General features: G+C 33.0%; 1 protein-coding gene across 1 annotated transcript in view; it reads left to right on the top strand.

The window, feature by feature from the left end:
• The first annotated feature begins 2,674 nt into the window (after positions 1-2,674).
• The window catches only part of BCHE (butyrylcholinesterase), an 85,451-nt gene continuing 62,798 nt past the window's right edge, over positions 2,675-25,327 (top strand). The window contains exons 1-2 of the mRNA XM_065876584.1: positions 2,675-2,808; positions 8,871-10,395. Of these exons, the coding sequence (XP_065732656.1) occupies positions 2,694-2,808; positions 8,871-10,395 (1,640 nt within the window). The 5' untranslated portion in view covers positions 2,675-2,693. The remainder of the gene's footprint in view (positions 2,809-8,870; positions 10,396-25,327) is intronic.

Raw genomic sequence — 25,327 nt, 5'->3', positions numbered from 1 at the left:
GATTAATCAAGTGCTTAAGAGTAAATTTAAGCTTATTCAATAAATTAGATTTTAAACAAAGAAGGGCTCTTCTTCTCTGTCTCTTTTTTCATGTTTAAAAAATGAGTTTCTCCTTCTTTCTTTTCTCAAGCCCTGAGTAGTTTAGTTTCAGAGTTTATTTCCTTACTTTGATTCTTTTGTCTTTGAAAATTGGGCTTGGTACCATATTTCCTCAGAAGCTGTAGCTTGTTATTGATTTTAATTATCTTCTTAGAATCTAGTGATCTAGACTGTAACCAAATTATTTGGGCTTATAAACCTCTTTCTAGAACTTTTTACACAAAATACCTATATCCTGGTCTAAATTATACAGGGCTACTTCAGACTCCCTGTCATTCACTCTCCCTTAACTCCAAGAGATCTTTGTTTTATCATTTACTGATGCTACTGCCTGCAGGCACCTCCAATATTAGGTGTTGCCATACTCTTAAAGAATTCTTTTTGCTTGCAGGGCTGGGCACTTTTAAAATTTGTCAAGAAATCTACCTTTAAATACCTCACCTGCCACATCCAGGTATGAATGTCTAGTCTCTTGGCTCCAGAGACTTGTTCAGATTTATTGTTATTAAGAACATTTTCCCTTTTGCCAGAACTGTTGGAAACCTCTTCTTATTCCACAGTCTGTTGAGAACCTCATAAAATTGCAAAAACAAACAAACAAAAAAATCCACATTCTACTAGTTAAGTTCAGTTATTCCACTTCTGGGAAAATAAATTAAGAAAACAAGCAAAAGTTGCAAAAATGCCAATTGCAAGTATTTACATTTAAAAAAATAGAAAATACTTTTATTACCTGTATGATTTTTGGTAAGTTACTAAAACACTTTGTGGATACATTTCCTCAACCATAAAAATAGGGATAATAATAATACTTACTTAAAAGATGGGTTTTGAGTTTTAAAAGAGTTAATGTATTCAAAGGCTTAGAACAGTGTTTACAAACAGTAGTGTATGCAAATTATTATTATCATCGTATAAGTAACAAACGATGCAACAAAATATTGTATAATTGCAGGATCTGAGAATAAGACCAACCATATGCCAGCACAGAGAACAGTGCAGTGGAGCTGTGTTGGAGAGAAGAATTTTGACATTTGGATTAAAAAAAATCACATATTAAACAAATGAACTCTCTTCTACATGGGCCACCAGAATGACTACATTTCAAACAGAAACACCATCATGTTACTATCCATTGCATGATTGTCAGTGTACCACCTTCGAAAAAATCTTTTTCTCCTTTTAGAGAGACCATATACTCTGTAACTTTTGTGTTGCTAGGTTGTCATTACATAAACTATATTCTAAATACAATATAAATCATTGTGATTGTGAAATTCGTTGTCTAATAAATACCTCCTAAGCAGAAATTTTCCCAGAAAAGAATTTTAAAAGACCAAAGTGGTTATTATCTTGGAAACAGTTGACATGGAACTACATCAGACAAACCTAGGTTAAAATTCTGATTCCAACCCCTACTAGTGGTAGGATATATATAGCTAAGTTTCTGATCTTTAAAAGCCTTAGTGTCCTCATCTGAAAATGTGATTAATAATATTTATTCATACACTGGAATTCATATTAATTCATATATTTTGTTGGAGTAAAATAAAATAATTTATGTAAACTGTCAGTTATAATGACTGGCACAGAATAGTGTTAATAACAAATGACAGTTCTTACATTTGCATGTTTGAAATTTTAAACACCATGTTTTAAAAATAAAAATTGGGCTTATCAACAATTACATGCCTACTGGTTAGTCCATAGTAAGCCCCAAAATGAGAGATTTAAAAGTGAAAATGATCATTTGAGGGAGATAAAGAATATAACTGCATTGAGAAGTCAGGCATTAAGCAGTTTATAAGTTTTTTTTGTATTTTGTCTTTTCATTTTCCCAAATATCTAAGTCAAAGTAGATAAGGTTGAAAGACAAATACATCCTTTCAGCTGACAAATGTGTTTTTCTATAAACTTTAGTGCTGATTGTTTATTGCATTTTATTTTCCTTGTCTCAACCAGAAAATCTGGGGCTTCTCATTACACTTGACTGCTTGCAGGGTCTCCGATTAGGAAATTACGAACGCTGAGATCTGCATGACTCAAATGAGTGTTGGGGGTGTGGGAGCTGGAAGGATGTACATATCAGAGACATTAATTCATTTATATAACTAGTCTTTTGATTTTCATAGCTTTATCTACAGAGTAATTAGTTTCCTATTTAATCTTTTACAGTACTTTATAGCTCCATGATTGCCACGGATTGAAGGTACAAAGATTTCAATAACAGCGTTTCTTTAAAGCAACATGTATATCTTTAAATCAAAACAAGCATAAGAAAAATGTATATTCCTTAAAGGAGAAAAAGAATCTTAAAAGTTCTGGTAGTGTTTAAGAAAACAAACAAAAACAACCTGTGTATTTGCTGTTCAATTTCAGCGTCTGTTAATGAAGCTCTGTGTCTTTTTTTTCTTCATTGTTAGATGAGCGCCTGCAATCGTAAAGCATGACTCCGGTAATACCTCTGTAAATGAATCACTATTGCATTCATACAATTAGCCTCTGAACAGATGTCAGAAAGTAAAGATTGGCTGCCTCTAGATCAAGTTGCCGCTGCCAACTCTCGCGAGCTTTGTCAGTAACAGTTGATTGTAATGTCAGTGCAGTCCAATTTACAGGCTGGAGCAGAAGCTGCTTACTGCATTTCCCTGAAGTATTATATGATTTCCATTCCTTGCAAACTTTATCATCTTCGTTGCAGTGAGTCGGGTAAGTTGCTCTGAATTTACATCTTCCTGTTAGAGATGCAAGTTACTGTGAAGCTTGTTCTGTGGGAGGAACGTGATCCCTTCACGTGTTTGCTGTGCCCCTTTGGTGCTCTGTGGGAGACAGTCATTGCAAATGGGACAGATAAAGTAAGGGAGCAGCCACATGCATCAAATCTTCCGATTGATTATTCAGAGAACGCAGACTGTGGCCATTTAACTGCTAAGGAAATAATGAATTTATTCAACTTTGTATAAAGGACCGTAGCACTTGTAGAATCACTGTAATATATGTTCCTAATGCACCCTCAAAGGGAAAACACTTTATGCTGTGTTTTACCCTTAAATGCACTGTTTGGTGAATTTTTCCTTAAAAGAGTAACAGAAGTGTTTTTTGACCAGTATTACTCTCTAGTTTTTTCTTTTTCTAAAGTGGTTTGAAATGAATAGTTATTGTCTGGTTCTACAGGGTACTTAACATTTTGCCATCTGAAACTTTAACAATATCAATTGGCAAAGGAAAAGTCTAAGTTTCTTTTTTCTAAAAGGAAAAAGCTATTTCCCAATTTGATTTACAAACTTTTGTCCCATTTTCCCTGTTTGTTCTCCTTCTTTTAATATGTGTGTTTATAGCAAAATATTTTACAATTGCTATTATTTTATTATTATGGAAATAATAAGCAAATATAGACTTTCTGCTCATCCTATGATTTTGTAACTCTACCTTTATTTTGATATCAGTTCTTGTTTAACCAGAGGATTAAGCATTGAGTATAAAATATATGAATGATTAAAAGTAAACTGAAATGTGAGCAAAATTATTTCATTATTTATGATTTCTATTTGTAATTAAAAATTAAAGTTATCTCTTCCAAACTTTTATGAAGATATTGCATGATAATAAACTCAATTAGGAGTTACTGTCACTAGGCTGTGTAATGCTTCCATAATATAAGCTATCTCATATCTATGATAAATATTACATTTCACTTATATAAATAGTTACTTTGTTTAAGGATAAGCATGAGCGAGCTTTTAAAGAGTGACTTTTACTTTAAATGACATGTTTAGAATTCTCTGTGTGTTTGAAATAACGTGACCTTTTGGAAGCAAATTAAATTTCTAATTGGATTTGCAAAGTTCTGTTTTATTCTCCTAGACCTGTTGTTGTTGTTCGTTTTTAATGTCCTGCTTCTTTAATTGTAAGAAGGTATTTGGGATCTACTCCACATTTCAGTTTTTAGAATATAAGCTAATAATATAATATAATAATAATAATATATAAGCTAATAATAATAAGTTAATAATGTCTTAGCAAATGATATCTTAGTTATAAATTTAGTTTGTGCTTTGATTTATTTCTTGGTAACAATTAATAATATATACTTAAATTGTATGCTGTCTTCATTTTAATGCTTTCATGCCAAAATCTGCTCATTCTTATCAAAATTAAACTGTTTCAAACATTGGAAAATTATAATTGGGTAGATGTTAACCTAAGAACAGATTGAACTTTCAAAGAAGACCCAAGATATCTCTCTAATATTAAATGTTCAAATTGTTCACACAATGAAAAGTTTGTGGATGTTCTTCCTGATTGAGGACAGTTACAGATCTGTTTCTCATACCTAATATAGTGTCTTCTATGTATACACATCCTTGTAGTGCCTACTGGGTATCTGAAGGATCCCTGAAAGACAGTGGTATAGTCTATTTATAAACAGACTTCCTCAGTTCCCCACTTCACTTAGCCTACAACAAAACAAGCTCTTTAGGTTTGGTATAAAGGCTCAGTTGTTTTAATTGAACTAAATACATTTTGATGGCACTTGTTCTAGATCATATTTTCTAGATGGCTCTTTCCACACCATTTTAACAGTCTATTTTTATATAGAAATATATATTCTAATGAAACTTTTTAAAAGACAGGAAAATTACATTCAGAGAAACTATTAACAATTTTTGCATGACCATCCTTTAAGAAGTCCTTGACTGGCCAATTATTTTGAAAATTTGGTTGCTATCCAATTATGGCAAATATATGGCAAATAAATAGCTTTTTATATCAATAATTTGATTGCACCCATATTATATAGCATAACCTTATATATTTTAGAAATCAGTCAAGGAATTTTGATACTTTCAAAATTGAATTAAGAATGCAAAAAGAAGGAAATTATTTTTTACCTTTTTTTAATTAAAAATTTTTTTTTAAGTTTAGAATATTTTCCCAAATTTGTCAGTAGATTTTGATATTCTGGAGCATTTGATAAACTTGGAACACTATAGTATCAATTGTCTTTCAGGTTTTTCTCTCTTCCCACTCCCATCCATTCTCTTTTGCAATTCCAAACAAAACCTCCTTCCTTTAATCAAATATTAAAGATTATTACAATAAGTTAATTGATCTAAATTCAGATATTTAGTTGTCCTTGGTATAAAACTTTACCCCGTTCTTTATGATAAACATGTTATGTGTTCTCAGAGTTTAAATTATTTAATGTGCCAGTAGTCAATTTGCACCAGAAAGTATAGGTGGAAATAAATGAAATTTTATTGAATATTTTAATTATTAGTAAAGACTTAGAGATATAGAGTAATAACATTTCTTAGTCTCCTTTATTTGTCTCTCTTTTGATTGTTTAATCATGTGATAGCATATATTAAAAACATAAACATCTCTTAATGGTAAAACCACAGTGCAACATGTGAGACTAGAGAATAACAGGTTATGAAAAGAACAAAATAATGCTTACTTAAATAAAGTACTGCAGCTAAATATAAAAAAAAAAAAACTAGCCTATGCTAACAATGAGTATGTGAACATAAGCGTATTTTCCTATTAAAACCTATATTTAATAATATGGTGTATAATACACTACAACAGGTACCATGAAAGTGAATTGGAATTATATTGCCATTCTTGCAATAAACAAAGGCTTACAATGATTTTGTGAATGTTACTAATTACATTATTTACAATTACAAGGTGTAAGTACTTGTATTACTAATATCAAAGTGATGACTCACAGATATCATTGTTGAAAAAACAAGATTATTATTCATATAAATCATATTATATAACATTAAGTTCTACTCAGCACAAAATATAAATAAAAACATACAAGAAGTAGTAGTATAGGGCTTCCCTGGTGGCACAGTGGTTGAGAGTCCTCCTGCCGATGCAGGGGACACAGGTTCGTGCCCCGGTCCGGGAGGATCACACATGCCTCGGAGCGGCTGGGCCCGTGAGCCATGGCTGCTGAGCCTGCGCGTCTGGAGCCTGTTGCTCCGCAACGGGAGAGGCCACAACAGTGAGAGGCCCGTGTACCGCACACACACACACACACACACACACACACACACAAAAGTAGTAGTATAAATCAAACTAAATGACATGGGGATGATAGTACAACCTTTTAGATGTTATAGCAGCCTTTCATAACACATGCAATGAAAATTATTATATTTATTAATTACATACAAAACCAAAATTTTGGTAGTAATTTTATATTTGCTATGCAATAAAATTAATAAACAATAGAATGAAAGTTTGAAAATTGTCAGAAAGCAAAAATTATTAGGATTTGTTTTATGGTTTAAAAGACAAAATAAGATTTATATAAAACCAAAAAAAAAAAATGATTGTCTTTGTTAGACTAAGAAGACATTGATTGAGCTAGGCCAAAGGCAGGAATGAGTCCAACCAAAGATGCTGCAATTTATCTGTTGAAATGCAGCTTAGAATAAACCAGCTTTGTATCTTAATTCCTTTTCCTTTCTAAAGCAAGATTTTAAAAATGAAAAAAAATAATCTATCACAGCACTTTGCTTTCTTCCAAATGCTCTCCTCCATTTATTTAGAAGAAATGTCTTAGGAATTATCAGAAGGAAGAAAAAAAAAAAAAACACACAACTGTGGTATGTGGTAGCAGTGTCTCTAAAACTCCTAATTCTCAGAAATATAAAATTTTATTAGTAAGTGTCAACTTTACAGGAAATTTTACATTATTATGACATTTTATTTACTTATTATTTTTAGAAGATAAATTGCATTTTGTTATGATTATAATAAAGCTAAATTTTATAATAGTATATACATAGTGTTAAAATATTGTATACTTCAATAATATATATTTATTGGTATTAGCACAAATTCAGTTGTATCAACATTGAAAGCATAAAAATTGATCTCATGGCTTGATTTCTTTAAACCTTATAACAATCATTATGTATAAAGATGTATGTATATATGTGCATAAACATATGGACATCAGTAGAATTAGATATAAATATATAGATATAGACACAGCCATAAACAGAAGAAGATAGAGGCAGAAATAGAGACAGAGATAGAGGTATAGATGGAGATATATCTATAAATACTAGACACTGAACAAAATAGTATACACAATGGACTAGTTTACTCAGATATTTTGGGGGATCAAAAAATACTTGTTGATCACTAGCTGTCCTATGAGCAGTGGTGAATGAGGCTGATTACAGTGAGGATAGTAGATCTGAGACACTTATTACCATAGATAGTGCCTTAATCTCTGCCTTCCAAGACAATGTAATTTAAAAAGTAGAATAAAAAGACTGTTACAAATTCTCAGTGCTCACAGGATTAGCTTCTTGGACATATAGGTTGGACTTATTATTACACTATCAAAACATAATAAAAATATTTTGTACATGTATGGACCTTTGCTATTGTTATGTGGATGAGAATCAGTGTTTGTATTTGACAGTTTCAATCAGATTTTCTTTTTTCTTTCAGTTATATAAAGCTGTTAGTTCTTTCAAATGATATCTGCATTACATTTTTCTGTCCCTCTTTGCCACTTGGAGTTTCAGAATCTGATTTAAATTTTTTTTTATTTAAAAGAAACTCAAGTATGCATTATGAATTTTTAATGAAAATTTGATTTCCCCAAATGTTCTGTTCATATCATTAATAAGTATTATTTAATAATATGCCAAATAGTTATGATTTTATAGGTCTCAAAGATTACTTTTTCTTCTCCCACTTTTCCCAGTAATTTCTCAGTTTAATCCTCTTATTTCACTCATCGTGTCCACTATCAAAATACAAGTAAATCTGACCATGCTAACACATTTAACCTCCCTAGTTGCACATGCTTTAATCAATTAACAAATTAACAGGCATGCATTGAGTAATCCCTGAGTGTAAAATTTCTTCTAAGTCAGTTTCTTCTCCCACATCTAATGTTATCTCCATTGACAATATAATTCAGGTAGAAAAGCCCTTCGTGGTTATTGTTTCAGTGGAATTGGTATATATCCAGTCTTCCCTTTCCAGTTTTTCCCGTAGGCCTTTATAGTGGTAGCAGATTTGTTAGTTTTCACAATTTGTAGGAAAAATGGCAACTACTGTACTTTTTTGTTACTTCACATTCTGTGAATTGCTTGTCCAAATTCTCTTCTGACCACAGGGTACAATTATATAGAGGAAGAAAACACTAGGCAAAAAGGACCACAGAAGGGACCATGCAAACAGAAAAAGGCAGTAATAGAAGTCTGAGGATCCTTAAAGGTTCTTAACCTACTGTCAAGAGCCAGCCAGCCATGATTAGAATTGTACATATTTCAGAGAATATATAAGCTTGTATTTCCTCTTCTAACTATGGTAGAAATTTAATCTATTATATCTATCATTAAGTAGACTACCACTTAATGCCACCTTTGGTGGTGCTGTGTATGGTAAAGAAGTATATATATATATATATATATATATATACTAATGCCTTGGACAAATTTCCTCCTTAAAAAACTACATCTTTCTTACAGAGGTTTGAAAATGAATCTTTCCAAATTGAACTAATTTCTCCTTTTCTATTTCACTCATTTATTTCTAAATTGAAAACTGAAATATCTCCAACCATTTTCTATGTTTTTTATGTGTCTTTATAGCAGTAATAGATTTATTAGTTTTCATAATTTATAGGATTGATAAGAACTACTAAATTTTAGTTAATTATCATCAATAAAATATAATACTAGATGCATGAGGCTGTTAAAACTTCCCACTTATCTCTCTTGCAGAAACCAATATGCAGAGCAAGGGTACAATCATATCCATCAGATTTCTCTTGCGGTTTCTTCTGCTCTGGGTTCTCTTTGGGAAGTCACACACTGAAGGAGACGTCATAATTACCACCAAGAATGGAAAAGTCAGAGGGATGAACTTGCCAGTTCTTGGTGGCACAGTAACAGCCTTTCTTGGAATCCCCTATGCACAGCCACCTCTTGGTAGACTTCGATTCAAAAAGCCACAGTCCTTGACCAAGTGGCCCAGTATTTGGAATGCCACAAAATATGCAAATTCTTGCTATCAGAACACAGATCAAAGTTTCCCAGGCTTCCTTGGATCAGAGATGTGGAACCCAAACACTGACCTCAGTGAAGACTGTTTATATCTGAATGTGTGGATTCCAGCACCTAAACCAAAAAATGCTACTGTAATGATATGGATCTATGGTGGTGGTTTTCAGACTGGGACATCATCTTTGCATGTTTATGATGGCAAGTTTCTGGCACGGACTGAAAGAGTTATTGTGGTTTCAATGAACTATAGGGTGGGTGCCCTAGGATTCTTAGCTTTACCGGGAAATCCTGAGGCGCCAGGAAACACGGGCTTATTTGATCAACAGATGGCCCTTCAGTGGGTCCAAAAAAATATAGCAGCCTTTGGTGGAAATCCTAAGAGTGTAACTCTCTTTGGAGAAAGTGCAGGAGCAGCTTCAGTTAGCCTTCATTTACTTTCTCCTAGAAGCCACCCATTGTTTACCAGAGCCATTCTGCAAAGTGGATCCTCTAATTCCCCTTGGGTAGTGACATCTCTTTATGAAGCTAGGAACAGAACATTAACTTTAGCTAAATTTATTGGTTGTTCTAGAGAAAATGAGACTGAGATAATCAAATGTCTTCGAAATAAAGATCCCCAGGAAATTCTTCTGAATGAAGTATTTGTTGTCCCGTATGGTACACTCTTGTCAGTAAACTTTGGTCCAACTGTGGATGGTGATTTTCTCACTGACATGCCAGACACACTACTCCAACTTGGACAGTTCAAAAAAACCCAGATCTTGGTGGGTGTTAACAAAGATGAAGGGACAGCATTTTTAGTATATGGTGCTCCTGGTTTCAGCAAAGATAACAATAGTATTATAACTAGAAAAGAATTTCAAGAAGGTTTAAAAATATTTTTTCCGGGATTGAGTGAATTTGGAAAGGAATCGATCCTTTTCCACTACATGGACTGGTTAGATGATCAGAGAGCTGAAAACTACCGTGAGGCCTTGGATGACGTTGTTGGGGATTATAATATCATATGCCCTGCCTTGGAGTTCACCAAAAAGTTCTCAGATATGGGAAACAATGCCTTTTTCTACTATTTTGAACACCGATCCTCCAAACTCCCTTGGCCAGAATGGATGGGAGTGATGCATGGTTATGAGATTGAATTTGTCTTCGGTTTACCTCTGGAAAGAAGAGTTAATTACACAAAAGCTGAGGAAATTTTGAGTAGATCCATTATGAAACGCTGGGCAAATTTTGCAAAATATGGGTAAGTGCCAATTTTTGTAGTTGTTCTTGTTTGGCTTTGTTTTGTTTTGCTTAACTTTTCTTGGTCTCCAGTGTAGACTTCATTAAAGGTACAGAAACATTTTGATTATTTATTCTCTTCATGCCTTAAGCTGGTTTTGTTTTTTATTATGTACTGCATTTCAGTTCCTTGCATCAGAGTGCTTAAGAGAAATAATCAAAGAACTTTTATGAAAAATATTTTCTGATTTCATTTCCAAAGTACTTTAACAATGTTCACCAAAGTTTGTACGGAAATAGATGTTTACCTTGAGAACTAAAATTACTGTGACATGTTATTAAGCCTGAAAGTTTATAGTGTTCACAGGTTTAAGAAAGATTAGAAATATCTCTCTTTTTCTCATGCTCTTAAGCACTAGTACATTGTTACGTGATACACAAAGAAATACATCCCTGCTCAGGAAAATCAAAGGGCAAGATGGTGGTAGTGTTGGCCCTCAGATTATTCAAAATACAGAATTTGCCATTTTATCAACATTTTTTATTCCCTAAAATGTTTGTTCAGAGCTTTTAGGTAACCTGTGTTGAGCGAGAGCTACAACAAGCTATACCTTGTTCAGCTAAGCTGTTTTACACTTGAGTAGTCATATGGATGACATTACATAATCAGATATGTTACAAAAGAACATATTTTCCCTCGTATTTTATATTGTGATAGTATGTCTTCAATAATCAGAGGAAAATAATCTCTTTTAATATATATTCTATTTTTTTAATATTTTGTGTGTGTAAAAAATAAATTTTTTTTAACTGTTTGTAACCCCAAATTGAATTTTATACATTGGAATAATTTGTATCAATGAGAATAATAAAAGAATAGAAATTTGGGCATCTCTTTTTTTGAAAAGTGCTTACAGAAACTCATAATCTGATTGATGCATTAATCCAATTTGTCATCCTGTGTTTTACAATTGAAAAGAATGTTGAGAATGATTTTGCTTTCTGGTTTTCTTCTCCATCCTCCATTTGGAATTCATTGTACTCCATGTTACTGTATGTATCTCTCTACAAAGTACTTGTATGATATAATTCATCTCAAAATTTTTGATACTTATTTACTGTGTATAAAACTAAAACTCTTCCATGTGGCATTAAGAGACTTCTATAATCTTGTTGCAACCCGTACACCCCAACACCTTGTTGCTTGGTAGATGAGTTATCTCATGAATACCAAAGATTTCAAGCTTAACTACACCTTAGAGCCTTGTTCTTGCTATGTGCCCTGCTTAGAACATTTACCTCTCTCCTTTTTAATGACACAAGTCCTACTATTTTGTTAAAGTTTTGACTGACTACATGTTTCATACAATGTATATTTAATTCCTAGAGTTGTAATTCCTTCAGACCTCTTTTTCACTCTTACAGAAGCCATTGACTGTCACATGTCTAAATCCTATCTTTCATTGTATTCTGAGCCTCCTAAACTGGACTAAGAACTAGCTTCTTGAAAGAGAACCCGTGGTTTTATTGGATACTCATTAAAGTACTGACATTAGTATATGTCACACTTTACAAATATTTGGTTAATGATTCAATGAAAGCAGGTAAAAGCTAGTATGGGTAAAAAAATTTTTTTTCAAGATATGTAGGCTATTATATTATCTGTTATTATATTATCTGTAGCTGTGCAATGTCTTACACCTTCTCAATATCAGTCTAAATTTCTGCTTAAGAAGGATCATCTTATTTCTAGAGCTGCATTAGAATTATGTATATTTCATTCTGTTCTCTCCCTCAAGGTTCTATCCATATTAAATCATCTGAATATACTTTTAATTCTTTCTGGCAATTCTAGAGATTATAAATAACTTAAGGGGAATATTAAGGGAATTTAAGGAAAATATCAATATTTCTTCAAATTATTGATGCCTGTAAATTTTTAAAGGACTTCATACTTTGCATGTTTAAATCATCAAGAAATTTATATTTTCTTATTTCACAATTGGGAACACTGAGAACCAGATGTGGTAAAGGTCATATTTATGGTACACAGATAGCAACAGTTCAAAGAAGAGAATATTTGACAATTAATAGAATAATAGATTGTTTAATCCTAATCTCCTTCTATGATTAGCATATTTTAATGGGAAATAAATAAAGGTTGACACATTTTAATTATAATGATAAATTCATATAAACAAGATTATAAACCATAAAAATTAAACTTTTTTAAGAAGTTCAGCCATAACAAGATGTCATTTCAGTCGGTGAGTTTCTTTAGAGCCCATGTTTGCACAGTTGAACAGATAATAGCATGTCATTTGTGTTGAGATTTGACTTGATGGCAAACATAATTTTAATCTCCTGGTGTGCACTATCTGTTTTCAAAGTATACCTATGAATAAATACAGAAATTTAGAATGATTAAATAAACTACATGGAAACAAAGTTGGTTTAAGCATTAGGTTTGGAAATCCACCCATATTTATTTGACCACAAACATGATGTTTGATGTTCTCATCCTAGAGAGATTCTCCCCCTTAGTTGCCCTCTACTCCCCATACCGGGGACATTTAACAATGTCTGGAGCTGGGATGCTACTAGCAAGGTAGAGGCCAGGGGTGCTGCTAAACATCTTAAAATGCACACGACAGCCCCCCACAACAGCAAATTATTCATTCCAAAGGTCAGTAATGCCAAGACTGGGAAACTGCAGGATTTTACTTCCATATAACCCCAAAATGACACATCAAGAAAGTAAAAAAGTAGAACTGAGCATTGTAATAATCATCCAGGAAAATGAGTTTTCCAGTTTGTGGTTCATAAAATGTTTTAATGAATTTTTCTCCTTAAATAGTAAGTTTAGTATATATTGTATTTCTCATTAGGATTAAGTTCAAAATAATTTTGAATTTTTCTTTGTGATATTTTATTTTGCCAATGGGTTGTTTAGTAGTCTATTGTTTAACTTCCAGCTATTTGGGTAATTTCTAGATATCTTGTTGTGGATTTCTAATTGAATTCAGTTCTAGTAAGAGACTATACTCTAAGATTTTTCCCTTTGAAATATATTGAGAATTATTTTATGACCCAGCATATGATCCTTATGGGTGATTATTTTATGTGCTCTTGAAAAGAATATGTGTTCTTCAATTATTTGGTATGGTGTGTCTGTAAATTAATTAGTTCATGCTTGCTCAGGTCTTCTAATAGTCTTACTAATATTTCTTGCCTACTTGTTTTAAATACTGAGAGAAGGGTATTAACATCTTGGACTATAACTATGGTATTATTTATTTCTCCATTTAGTTCTGCTAATTTTCCTTATAATATTTTAAGTCTATACTATTAATTCCATGTACTTTTAGGATTATGTAGTCCTGATTAATTGACTGTTTTATCATTATGAAATGTGTCTGTCCTGAAGTTGACTTTGCCTAATATTAAGATAGATACATCAAGTTTCCCATGCTTACATTTGCATAATATATTTTGTTCCATCCTTTTACTCGAACCTACCTATTTAAAAACAAAAAACAACAAAAAAAAAACCCTTCCTTACAGTTGGTGTGATTAACCTATTTGATATTCAATGTAATTGTCAATATGTTTTTGTTTAAATCTACCACCTTGCTATTTTTTTTTTCTCTTTTTTTTGAATTTTATTTTATTTATTTTTTTATACAGCAGGTTATTATTAGTCATCAATTTTATACTCATCAGTCTATACATGTCAATCCCAATCGCTTAATTCATCACACCACCATTCCAAACCCCATTCCGCTTTCCCCCCTTGGTGTCCATACATTTGTTCTCAACATCTGTGTCTCAATTTCTGCCCTGCAAACTGGTTCATCTGTACCATTTTTCTAGGTTCCACATATATGCATTAATACACGATATTGGTTTTTCTCTTTCTGACTTACTTCACTCTATATGACAGTCTCTAGATCCATCCACGTCTCAACAAATGACCCAATTTTGTTCCTTTTTATGGCCAAGTAATATTCCATTGTATATATGCACCACATCTTCTTTATCCATTCATCTGTTCATGGGCATTTAGGTTGCTTCCATGACCTGGCTATTGTAAATAGTGCTGCAATGAATGTTGGGGTGCATCTGTCTTTTTGAATTATGGTTTTCTCTGGGTATATGCCCAGTAGTGGGATTGCTGGATCATATGGTAATTCTATTAGATTTTTAAGGAACCTCCATACTGTTCTTCATAATGGCTGTATCAATTTACATTCCCACCAGCAGTGCAAGAGGGTTCCCTTTTCTCCACACCCTCTCCAGCATCTGTTGTTTGTAGATTTTCTGTTGATGTCCATTCTATCTGGTGTGAGGTGATACCTCATTGTAGTTGTGATTTGCATTTCTCTAATAATTAGTGATGCTGAGAAGCTTTTCATGTGCTTCTTGGCAACCTGTATGTCTTTTTTTGAGAAATGTCTGTTTAGGTCTTCTGCCCATTTTTGGATTGGGTTGTTTGTTTTTTTTTCATATTGAGCTGCATGAGCTCTTTCTGTATTTTGGAGATTAATCCTTTGTCCATGGCTTCATTTGCAAATATTTTGTCCCATTCTGAGGGTTGTCTTTTCATCTTGTTTATGGTTTCCTTTGCTGTGCAAAAGCTTTGAAGTTTCATTAGGTCCCATTTGTTTATTTTGGTTTTTATTTCCATTACTCTAGGAGGTGGATCAAAAAAGACCTTGCTGTGATTTATGTCAAAGAGTGTTCTTCCTATGTTTTCCTCTAAGAGTTTGATAATGTCTGGCCTTACATTTACGTCTCGAATCCATTTGGAATTTATTTTTGTGTATGGTGTTAGGGAGTGTTCTAATTTCATTCTTTTATATGTAGCTGTCCAGTTTTCCCAGCACCACTTATTGAAAAGACTGTCTTTTTTCCATTGTATATCCTTGCCTCCTTTGTCATAGATTAGTTGACCATAGGTGTGTGGGTTTACCTCTGTGTTTTCTATCTTGTTGTATTCATCTATGTTTCTGTTTTTGTGCCAGTACCATATTGTCTTGATTACTATAGCTTTGTAGTATAGTCTGAAGTCAGGGAGTCTGATTCCTCCAGCTCCATTTTTCTTTCTCAAGACTGCTGTGGCTATTCGAGGTCTTTTGAGTCTCCATACAAATTTTAAGATTTTTTGTTCTAGTTCCATAAAAATTGCCATTGGTAATTTGATAGGGATTGCATTGAATCTGTAGATTGCTTTGGGTAGTATAGTCATTTTCACAATATTGATTCTTCCAATCCAAGAACATGGTATATCTCTCCATCTGTTGGTATCATCTTTAATTTCTTTCATCAGTGTCTTATAATTTTCTGCATACAGGTCTTTTATCTCCCTAGGTAAGCTTATTCCTAGGTATTTTATTCTTTTTGTTGCAATGGTAAATGAGAATGTTTCCTAAATTTCTCTTTCAGATTTTTCATCATTAGTGTATAGGAATGCAAGAGATTTCTGTGCATTAATTTTGTATCCTGCAACTTTACCAAATTCATTGATTAGCTCTAGTAGTTTTCTGGTACCACCTTACTATTTTTAATCCATCCTTCTTATTGCTCCTTTTCAGCTTTTTTCTGCATTATTTTAATGTTTTATTTGAGTTTATTTTTAAACAGATGTTTTAGTTTGCCTTTAATTTTTTCCCCAGTATTTGTCTTAATGCTAACAATTGTTTCTGTAACTTATAACTATCTACTTAGAGTTAATACTGAACCACTTAACACTTTGCCATTGACATTTCCCACTTTCTAAACAACTCATGCTTCCTATTTTCCTTTTCGCTCTTACTACTTCACAAATGTAAGAAACTAACAGTATAGTTTCATTTATTGTCCTCCATGTTTTTTTATATTGTTGTCATATGTTTATACAATGTATAATATAAAATCCCTCATAAAATTTTATTTGCCTTAAATGATCAGTTATATTAATATAAATTCATAAAAGAAAAGAAAAAAATATTCTTTTATGTTTACTCATGTATATACCTTTCCAGTGTTCTTTACTCTTTCTTGTGGATTCTAGCTCTCATCTGGCATCATTTCCCTTTGTGCTGAAGAACATCCTTTAGGATTTCTCATCGGCAGGTTGGCTACTTACAAATTTCCTCAGCTTTTTTTAATCTGAAAATATCTTTATTTTGCTTCAATTGAATGATACATTTTTTAAGAAGATAGAATTCTGATTTGATCATTATTTCTTTTATCAGTTTAAAGATGTGTTTCATTTTCTTCTTATCTCTTCAGTTCTGATGTAAAGTGAGCCTTTTTTTTTTTTTTTTTTTTTTTTTTTTTTTTTTTATGCGTTACGCGGGCCTCTCACTGTTGTGGCCTCTCCCGTTGCGGAGGACAGGCTCCGGACGCGCAGGCTCAGCGGCCATGGCTCACGGGCCCAGCCGCTCCGCGGCATGTGGGATCTTCCCAGACCGGGGCACGAACCCGTGTCCCCTGCATCGGCAGGCGGACTCTCAACCACTGCGCCACCAGGGAAGCCCAAAGTGAGCCTTTATTCATATGATTGTCCCCCGTATACAATTTAAAAAAAATGTTTCCTTTGGTTGATTTCAAAATTTTCTTTATCTTTGGTTTCAATAGTTTGTTCATGATGTTTCCAAGTGTGATTTCTTTGGTTAAGAGTTTTGTTTTGTTTTGGCCTGGTGTTTACTAAAATTCTTCATAATGATTTTCAATGTCACATTTGAGAAATTTTGTGTCAGTATTGCATCAAATATTCTTTCGGCCCCATTCTCACTCTTATCTCCTTCAAGAACTCCAAATATACATGCACTAGACTATTGAATTTTGTTCCACAGGTCTCTAAGGTTCTGTTCCCTTTTCTTCAGTTTTGCTTCTGTTTTTCAAATTAGATACATTTTTTTCCTATTTTATTTATTTATTTTTAATATATCTTTATTGGAGTATAATTGTTTCACAATACTGTGTTAGTTTCTGTTGTACAACAAAGTGAATCAGCCATATACATACATATATCCCCATATCCCCTCTTTCTTGAGCCTTCCTCCCATCCTCCCTATCCCATCTCTTTAGGTCATCACAAAACATCCAACTAATCTCCCTGTGCTATGCAGTAGCTTCCCACTAGCCATCCATTTTGCATTTGGTAGTGTATATATGTCAATGCTACTCTCTCACTTCGTCCCAGCTTCCCCTTCCCCCTACATGTCCTCAAGTCCATTCTCTATGTCTGGGTCTTTATTCCTGCCCTGCCACTAGGTTCATCAGTACCGTCTTTTTATATTCTGTATATATGCGTTAGCATACGGTATTTGCTTTTCTCTTTCTGACTTACTTCACTCTGTATGACCTCACTACAGATAACTCAGTTTCATTTCTTTTCTTCCCTTTTCTTCAGTTTTGCTTCTGTTTTTCAAATTAGGTACATTTTTAAGTTGGTTTCTCTGCAAGCTCAATGACTCTTCTATCTTCTTCAATCTGTGGTTGAACTTACCCAATGATTTTTTTACTTCACTCATTAGTATTCAGATCTATTTTTTCCCAGTAGTTTCATTATTTTTCTGAGTTCCTCCCTGTTTTCTATTTAAAGATATTATTCTTTAAGTTCTTGAACATACTTACAATAGCTGCCTTAAGGTTTTGTTTGCTCATCCAATATTTGTTTCATGGATTCATTTTCTGTTTTCCTATTTCTTTGCATGTCTAGAAATTTTCAAATTTGTACTAGACTTTGTGGATGATATGAGTAGAAATTCTATATTATTTTAGCCTCCTCTGAAGAATGTATGCTTCCATGGAATAATGTTTGTTTTTAATTTTACTAGTTCAATTAAGGGATGTGTATAGACATGAATTTTTCTCAAATGTATATAGGCTTGGTTTTATATTTTGTTAGAGTGAATCCATGAAAGGCCCAAGATATTTTATAGACCCTCACACTTGGCAGGACTTAAACTCCAATGTCTGTTGTCACTGAGAGTATTACAGTTACTTGGTTTAAGTGTCTATTAGGATGGGGATAGACTGAGTCTCTTTACTCCCAAGTTATAACTTTCCACTCAGCTAGACTGAGTATTAATGAGGTATTAATGAGATGAAAACAAAAGTGTTGACAACATTATAATAGTTATTCACTCTCCAGTTTTCCCATCTCTTTTCTGCTCTCAGCCCTGCACCATCTTCTCTCTGTTTAGCCTCTCATACTCTCATCTTGTACATATTTAGCCCAAGACTCAGCCAAAGATCTGCAGGGAGACCAGTCCCACAGATTCTAGTTTCTTCTGTATCCTAGAACTCTTATTTCTGTCTTTTAACCTCAGTGAACCTACTGTACTCTGCTTAGTCTCAAGCTCCCTGCATCTTGGACAATAATTTATCCTTATGTGAGTAACCACAGTAAATGTGGACTTACTTTGAACTTCCCCTTCTCTCAAACATCATAGACTTATGCTGCCTGTTATCCAGTTCCTGAAACTCATTGTCTTTTTGTTTTGGTTTGTTTGTTTTTGGTCTAGTATATAATTGTTTTTGGTAGCAGAGTTAATCCAGTTTCAATCACTCCATCATGGATGAAGATGAAAGCCCAACCTCTCTCCCATTTGTATTTTAAGAGAATCTTAACCTTACATTTCTCATTCAGTTCCATGAAATTCATTTTTTTCAGTAACTTTAAAAGATCTTGTCAATTTCCAAAATATATTAGAAAAAAAACTTTTTAATTTGACTTCTTGCAAAAATAAAGAAAACATTACTCTGTGAAAGCACTAAATGGTATTCACATTTAGTGTCTTTAGTTGCAGTCTTTGAGAGTCCTCATAAAGTAGAAGCCACAATGCATTTATGCCTTTGCTAGTTGGAATTTCCACCCATATGTACTTTGCTTGTTTCTGCTTTTCCCTCCATCCCATCTCTAAAAATGAATGAAACCCATATCCAAATAGCAGACAGGTCCATATGTGCATTATATCCAATATCCTATAATAGAAGTTGTTGAAATATCAATATAACATATATATCCATCAATTATTCATCCAGTCAATAGCTTGATGACCAATAGATTAAATTAACCTTCACTTAATGATGTATTTTCAGCACTACCTCAGTGATACAGGAAATTGGTGAAATAAAACTTGATTTGTCAGATAGAACAGAACAGCTAAAGAAGGAAAATAAGCCAAAATACAATTAGTAGCATAACGACAGATAGAGGATCATTATTCCAGGACAACTCCAGTTGCCTCCTGCTGTTGCAGAGCATCCTTTGTTTGCTATGTCCTCTCTGGGTGCTATTTTCAGAGCTCCTCCAGGGCACAACCTCAAGGAGAGCTATTCACAGTGCAGTTACACAGTCTTCCCCATCATAAGTGATAGCCCTAAAGTGTCCAGTGTTAATCTTTCTACAGATCCTTTGTATATAATATAACCTTAGACAAGTTACTTAAAATTCCTTACTGCTTTTCCTTATCTGAAAAATGGGACTATAAATATACAACCCTATTGACATATTGAAATACACCTTATCCTTGACAGGAAACTGCATTCCTCCTTTCCATTAAACAAATTCAGTTTTGCCCCTACCAGGCATAAACTACTTCAATTTATTCTTATCTAAGATTAAACTTGGCTTCCTCCCAAGAATGTACAATTGTTTAACTTCCTGACTCAACATTAATCAAGGTTTCAAACAAATAAAGGTAAACTGCAAAATTGAGGCAATTAACTTGCTTCTGTCTTTTTGGTGAGAATTCATTTATTCAGAACTGCTCTGAATTTTTTACTGTTTCCTAATACTTTTTTGCCAGAAATAAATGATATATCACAAGGCACTTTTATTTTGTCCTATTTTGATGTCATGAAACCAAAAAGTTACTTAACAAAGTATTTTTAGTAACTTCACATCAGTATATCTGCTGCTATCCTTGTGTGTTTTATTTATTATTTATTTATTCCCTTACAGTGTGAGGAACAACTTATTAAATAGGAACAAAAATGTATTACTAAACTTTCAGTTCCCTGGTTCACTGATTTGTAAAAAATAAATATGAACATTTCTTGACATTTGTACTGGAAAGTAAGTGACATTAAATGAAATGCTAAGTCATTATTCCTTAGTGCACAAGATTACTTTGAATAATTGGGAGAATTTAAAATAGGCCTGCTTCTGTGTAATTAATTATAATTGCAATAATTAGAAATTACAGATTTGCCAGATTTCTAAAATAATGAACTTTATTGCTATATTCTAGATATATATAGGATGGGTGTTTCATATGCATTGCTATAACTTCATTTTACTAGTAGGAGTGAACTTAATAATAATGTATTTTCTAATATTTATAATGTGAAATTTATTTAGTATTTAGTGTTTAATAGCTATATTTCTATTGTGTTTACTTATATATGACAGAAGAAATAAAGTGATTGAAATAACATTTCAACCCCACTTAATTTTCAAACAAGTATATTTTCCTTGTGTGTTCTTTTCTTTTCATCTCCTGGAATCATTTTATGTTTTTAAAAGGTAATAGAAAAACTGAAGAAAAGTTAAAGAAAATATTAGTGGAGAGCAGGTACCCCTTTATTCTAAATCTCTGTATAGGAACTTAGCATGCGTCAGTTCTCTTTTTATAGAGTTTGTATCCCTTCACCAAGAAATTAATTTTCAAATTACACTTGAATTTATTTTTATTATATTTTTCAACTAAAAATAAATATTCTAGGACTTAATTACAACACACCTTTTAATAAGAGATGTCTCAAATATACCAAAAGGGTAGCAGTTAAAGATAGTTTTAAAGTGAACGGTACCATTATACTGACAAGGTATGAAGTATATGGATGCTATTATTAGAATGAAAATTTGCTGAAATGATGACACTATTTAACGTTTTCTGATGAGAAGAGTGTGGTCCATAGAAGAAAAGTGAATTGGAGCTAATAGGGGAAGAACAAAGATTAGCTATGACTCAAGGCGATTAACTTTCATTTCCTTCTATTATCCATTCTCCAGGCTGTCTTCACAATGAATTATTATGAAAGCAGTCATTAAATATGCTTAGGAAATGCATTTGGTTGCAAACTTATAATTTTAACATGTTAGCATGCTGATACCTGCCTGGTTAATGTTACAGAGGTAAGGGCAGAGCATAGACTAAAATTAGACATCGTGACATACAGAGACAAATTTAAGTTTGTGAAAGACTGTCATCTGGCCATCTAGTCCAATTATTATCAGGCTTATAATTAGATTTTTTGACAGATAATAGTTCAAGTGGTTTCCAGAGAGAGGGAAAAAGTCCTTACTCTCCGATTCTATAATTATTTGTGGTACATTATCATAATTAACCTAACTGGAACATTTTGATGACTTCACAAAAGGGTTAGGGTTCAAATCCTCTGGGATTTATTTTATTGTTATCATGACCACACTAATGCATCAATGTTCTATCGCTTCAATTTCTTTTTTCCCCCTTAGGAATTAGGTGAGGATTTAGTAAGGAATAAAACAATAAAAGTTGGCTGCAGTGTTCCTGTAAAATACCTTAGTTTAACAAATAGAATATAAATGTAAGTGAAAAAATATACATGTGCATTAGTGTAACTTATATGAAAAAAAAGAATTATGTTACAGGACAATTTAAAATGTACATAAGATTATTTGCAAAACCATATTAGAGTGCAGCAATATTTTACCATCAGTGACAGTGGAATGAGGAGAAACCAGATTCCCCAAAAGGCTACTACCTCTATAAAGATAGCTATACTAAAATATATTTGACTAAGTGTTTTGAAATACTCTTCACAGTGAAGTAGGGGAAAACTAATGTTTTGGGGATATAAGAGAGCTCATTCAAACATAGAAAATCATATTTATAGGATCAGTTTACTTGGAAATAGCTTAATGTGATTTGTTCTCTATGTTTGCCCAAAGTTTTTTCTGTATTTGGAAAAATTATAACATCCAGTCTACCTGTAAATCTTAAGTTCAATCTGAAATTAGAATTATCAATTATATTTTAAAAGTCAGCGTCAAATTTTCAGGAATGTACACATAAACGCAATACTTCAAAAGACTTGTCAGATACAAAATAATAACCTCAAAATAACAAAATGCAGTAACCAAAATGTGACTTTAAATATTTTTCTGTTTAAAATACTATATTTTTCTGACTGTTCCATAATCAGACATGATTAAAATGTGGTTGGTTATATTAAGTTCCAATAAATTGTTTTTTGCTCCAACCTTCCTTCCCAGTCAATAACACTCAAGACCAGAGCTAAAAAGCATAATTCCACTCTTTTAACTTTTTCTGTATGTTAATATCTCTCCTGGACATCTTCACATTAGCATGATAGGTACTATTAACCTGATGGGATAATCTATTGATTTATTATACATGAAATGTTAATATTCACTTGTCCACAGACCTCTGTTATGTAAAAGCAAGTGAATCTTTATCTTACAAATTAAATTGAATTACTTTTGGTGTATCATTCTCTAAGGATTGATATATAAATAATATTTGTTTTATGACTAGAATTATTAATTACAAAATATATTTTATCTGATAAACCATTATGAACCAAATAATAACCCAATGATATCCCAAGTGTTAGAATTTATGTTTTTCTTAAAAGTCACAATGCCAATCAGGCTCATGCTGGTTTGATAATGTTTCTGGAAATAGGAAAAATTACACATTTTATGAAGCTTATTGTAATTAAAATTCACATCTTTTATAAAGCACTTGCTAATCACAAATTAATAATGTTTCTTTAGATGGGTCATGGAATATGATGATTTGTTTATTCATTCTTCCATTTAGTCACTCAACAAATATATTTGAAAGCCTGTATGCACCAAGTATTACTTAGGTGATGTGAATACAGTAGTAATCAAAATATACCAAGGGAAAGAAAGAAAAAAAAATGAAAAGGAAAATGTTGGAGGGGAAAAAAAAAATCCCAGAGAAAGTTTCTACCTTCAGGGGCCTTACAATTTATAGACGGAAAAAGACAATAAACAAATGTATAATATGTCTTATAGTGATCAGAACTCTGAAAAAATATTAAGCATATTTAGGGACATAGAGCCTGAAGTGAGTGGAATGTGACACTATTTGTAGGGTTGCCATGAAAAGCCTATCACAGAGTTATATTAGAGCAAAATGACAGAGTTAATCATGTGGATATTCAGAGAAAAATATTGTGTCGATATCTTGGGAAAAAGTTTTCTCAGGAGAGAAAGCAGCAAGGACGTGCCCTAAGATTGAAATATTTAGGATTTTGCAGGAACAGCAAGACAGCGAGTGTATGTGAGGGGTAAGTGGTAAAAGGCAAAGTCAGAGAAGCACAGAGGGTCAAGCTATATAAGATTTGGAGCTTAGATACATTTTCTGGAGTCTACTCTGAGTGAAAGAGTAAGCCGTGGAACATTTGGGGCAATCGAGTGGCATAATTTGACTCAAACTTTATAAGCATCTCATCTCTCTGACTGGTAGGTAAATAAGAGTGAATCTGACAAAGGAGCTAGGAGGCTACTATAGCAATCCAGGTGGTGTCTTGAATTAGGTGTAACTGGAAAGGCATGGTCAGGATATACTTTGAAAGAAGATCTGACAGGATTTGCTGATAGATTGGATGTGGGATATGAGAGAGCAAGTGGAGAAGAGGATGCACCAAGCTTTTAGACCTGAGCCACCAGAAGAACAGAGGTGCCAATTTCTGAGATAGGGATGACTATGGTAGGATAATGGTTGAGATTGTGTAATCAAAAGTGCTGATTTAAACATTTTAAATTTAACCTGCCTATTCTGTAGACACTTGGAGCAATAAGATAGCTATTCTAATACTGAAGTCTGAAATTCAAGGGAGAAGTAGAAGCTGGAGATATAAATTTGGTATCTAACAACATTAAAATGGTATTTAAAGTCCTGAGAAAGGACTATATCATTTACTGAGGCAGATGTCTGAGTTCTTCAAGGCTAGAGATTTGGAGAAGGAAGAGTAACCAGCAGAGAGAATAGAATGTTTAGCCAATGAGTTAGAAGGCCAACTAGGAGAACAAAATATCTCCCAAGACCAAATGAAGAAAACATTTCAAGGAGGGAGTGAATATCTGTTTCAATTATAGGATAAGTATAAGGAAAACTATATGAAACTGTATATAAAGGTTCGTGGGTTTGGAACTGTGCAGGTTATTGGTGGCAAAGATACCTGATATTTTGATGGAGTGATAGGGACTAAAACCTTAATGGCAATTCAAAGGAGAATGAGAGGAAAATAATTAGAAATTGCAATTTGAATCATCTTTTTCAAAGAGCTTTACTTTTAAGTGGAACAGGGGAATTGAAACGGGATATGGGAACAAGAGAGCAGGAGGTTTTTTTGATTGTTTTTGCTTTTTCATGGGAGATGTTGCAACAGGTTTGTGTGCTGATGGGAATGGTATAGTGATTAATGTGACTAATAATAGTTTTGTGTCAGCATCGTAATCATCTACCTAACTTTATTCATTTATTTATTTTCTTTTTAGAAAACAATGAATCTAAATACAATGCAAACCCTTTGGTTAGAAATCAGGCTGTCAGTAACTTGGATTTTGAAGAGCACAAACTAAGGGAATCAAGAGATGGGAAGCAAAGGGAAAATAAAACCACCACCCAAATATTCTGAACATCAAAAAAGGTTGTCATGAAATATTTCTTTGATATTCATTCCACAGAAAAGGTTGTATTTCATCCTTTGGAACCTATGGACTTATAATGTGTCCTAAATTCTGAAAGAATTATTTCTCTATTTTTTAAAATGAGACACAATCAGAAGCAGCAGATTTCTGAGAGCTAGGGCAGGAAGCAAGCAACTTTACAACAAAACTGAGAGGTCACACACTAACAGCCAGACAAGCAGCTGTGGGTGGGGGAGGGACAGTAACCTCTGATGCACAACCTCCT

This window comes from Phocoena phocoena, chromosome 4 (genome assembly GCF_963924675.1).
Source record: "Phocoena phocoena chromosome 4, mPhoPho1.1, whole genome shotgun sequence".
NCBI classification, from domain to species: domain Eukaryota; kingdom Metazoa; phylum Chordata; class Mammalia; order Artiodactyla; family Phocoenidae; genus Phocoena; species Phocoena phocoena.
This window is presented reverse-complemented; position numbering and strand designations above follow the sequence as displayed.